General features: G+C 37.7%; 1 protein-coding gene across 1 annotated transcript; it reads left to right on the forward strand.

Annotated features, from left to right (window-relative positions):
* Positions 1-207: 207 nt before the first annotated feature.
* On the forward strand, positions 208-1834 carry LOC103957821 (E3 ubiquitin-protein ligase PUB23-like). The gene is made up of 2 exons (XM_009370041.3): positions 208-1629; positions 1670-1834. The coding sequence occupies exon 1, from the start codon at positions 352-354 to the stop codon at positions 1588-1590; it is 1239 nt and encodes a 412-aa protein (XP_009368316.1). The 5' UTR covers positions 208-351; the 3' UTR covers positions 1591-1629; positions 1670-1834.
* Positions 1835-2859: the final 1025 nt, after the last annotated feature.

The following is a 2859-nucleotide window of genomic DNA, read 5'->3' on the forward strand; positions in this document are numbered from 1 at the left end:
ATTCTTTGCCCATTAGCTCGTGGGCCCGCCATGCCTTCATAGGACACGAAATGAGATGCAACAAGTAAAGTCTTGGTGGACGACCGGAAGAAGGTTCATGTAAATGTGATTTATAAATTTCTCATGGGTTGACCAAAGCACAGTACGAAGGAAAGTTTGACTAGTAAAACCGACAACTGAATAAATAAGAATAAATAACGTTCTTCACAGGTATAAGCCAGCCGCTTTCTCTTACCACTGCAAATCAGAAATTCTCTTCCTCTTCCAGACGCTAAGTTTTGTGTATATATTGATCCACTACAAATATTAGTTTTCACATTAATTTGGAATTAAGTGTTGAGTTTAATTTCAATGGAGGAAGTTGAAATAGAAGTACCTCAGTATTTCATATGTCCCATCTCTCTCCAGATCATGAAAGACCCCGTAACGGTGGTAACAGGCATCACTTACGACCGGGAAAGCATCGAGCAGTGGTTCTTGGCAACCAACGACTTGTCGTGCCCAGTCACAAAGCAGGCCTTGCCAAGAGGCGACGACTTGACGCCCAATCACACCCTCCGCAGGCTAATCCAGCAATGGTGCAAAGAAAACGCAACCAGCGGGGTTGATTTGATCCCGACCCCAAGACTCCCTCTCGACAAGATCTATCTCACTAGACTAGTTCGGGATCTTGGGGTTTCTCATTTGCAGTTAACTGCACTGAAAAAATTGGAAGCGCTTGTGTTAGAGAACGATGAAAGGAAGAGGCTCTCCATGGCCGAAGCAGGTGTTGCCAAGGCAGTGATTTTGCTCGTCATAAGATGTTTCAGGGGAGGTGAAACAAATGGACTTCTAGAAGCTTTTAGAATTTTGCATCATGTTTGGAATGTGAGTGGTGATCATGAAGTCCAACTTCTTGTTAATGGAAACACTGACTTTCTTGATTCTTTGACATGGGTTTTCAGGTGTGGTCTTGATCAGATGGATAACCATCGCCTTGTGAAAAACGAAGCGATACTGGTATCGAAAATGACAATGGAAGTCCTAAGTCCATGTCTGCTCGAGAGGTTGAACCTTGAATTCTTCAAGAATATTGTCATGGTGTTAAAAGAAAAAATTTCACAGAAAGCTGTCAAATCTGCACTCCACATTCTAATAAACGCATGCCCGTGGGGGAGAAACCGAATTAAAATCGTTGAATCCGGTGCAGTCTTCCAGATCATCGAGCTTGAGCTTGCAAAACCTGAAAAGCGTGTAACAGAGCTGATATTCAATCTTTTGGCCAATTTATGTGGCTGTGCTGATGGGAGAGATCAGCTGCTGAAACACGGTGGAGGTATGGCCATGGTGTCTAAAAGAATACTTAGGGTTTCGCCAGCAACAGATGATCGAGCAGTTCATACACTTTCCTCGATCGCGATGTTCTCCGCTACACATAATGTTCTTTCAGAGATGCTGTTGGTTGGAGCAGTGTCAAAACTGTGCATGGTAATGCAATCAGACCGTGAAGCCTATTTAAAGGAAAAGGTTAGAGGGATCTTAAGGTTGCACTCTAATGTGTGGAACAACTCGCCTTGTATTGCTGTATATCTGATAACAAGGCCTAGGTAGTAGATAACTGTATACATACATACATACATATATATATATATAGATACATACATACACATATATATATATATATATATATATATATATATATTCTCAAAAACTTATTTCAGGACTTTTTGTTGTTTGTTCATTAATTTGTATACAATTACGATTTCAAGTCTACAAGTTCTGTTACTTGTGTATAACTAATGAGTTTTGTAACTGGCTGTTTTAGAAATACGATTTCCATACAACTTTTATTTTAGTACATTGTTCTACGTACCCTTCCCATCAACCAAACAAATTGAACTCTGAATTCCACTACTCATTGCGTTGTCCTAAATTTAAATAAATGAGTTGTTAAATTATTCTAGTAGGCTTTTTTTTATTAGCACCCCACATAATATTAAATACACCCCATATTAAAATTTAATATTAAATGACTTGTGTTCCCTATTGTGGAATAACAATTTCGACCTTATTAGGTTCTAAATACGTCCCAAATCACTTAATGTATTATTTATCTTTTTCAACTATCAAAACCCATTTCCACCTTTCATTGTTGAACAAAACTCTAACTAATGAAACTACAACACGTTGTTTGAGAAAAATTATTTTTTGACGAATGGAATACGAAATCGATGTTTCATCACATGAGGTAAACCGAAAGCGTGCGAGAATCATTTAGAGAATGCATCCCAAAAAAATGACAAGTATTGACAGATATTATATATTGAAATAGAATCAAAGAATCTGGTCTTTTCCAGCCATATATACTAGTTAAATTGGGAACACAACGGTACAATAACACACCTAAAAAAGATGACAAAAGTAGAAGAAGAAAGATTTCCAATCAGAATTATGAAATCTTTGTTAATAGAAAAATAACACACAAGCTTAGACAAATGAAAATGGATGCACTTTATAGAAGGTAATCCTCCTCCTAGACAGAGAGCCTTTAAGATATTTACAGGTCTAGACACCTTATAATTTACCTACAAATTTGGAGATACAATTCAATCTCATTTTCTGCCCCATGGAAAGCAACAACTCTGCAAAATTTCTGTCCGAAAAAGAAAACGAAATGAGATATAAAAACCAGTGTTTGTATGAGTGGGGTGTATAGAGAATGTGGGGTGTATGTAGAAAATGTAAGGTGTATGTTGAGAACATGGGGTGTGAGGATATTATGAGGAAGTATGTGGGGTGTATTTAGATATTTTTTAATTGAAAAAGAAAATGTGGGGTGTATGAAGTGTGCGGGGTTTATTCAACAATTTATGGGGTGTT

The sequence above is a fragment of a genome, unplaced genomic scaffold (assembly GCF_019419815.1).
Source record: "Pyrus x bretschneideri cultivar Hongxiangsu unplaced genomic scaffold, Pyrus_bretschneideri_v1 Contig58, whole genome shotgun sequence".
In the NCBI taxonomy this organism is placed as follows: domain Eukaryota; kingdom Viridiplantae; phylum Streptophyta; class Magnoliopsida; order Rosales; family Rosaceae; genus Pyrus; species Pyrus x bretschneideri.

Excerpts from the sequence above, each read along its gene's own strand:
- LOC103957821 (XM_009370041.3), top strand. The coding sequence starts at position 352 with ATGGAGGAAGTTGAAATAGAAGTACCTCAGTATTTCATATGTCCCATC.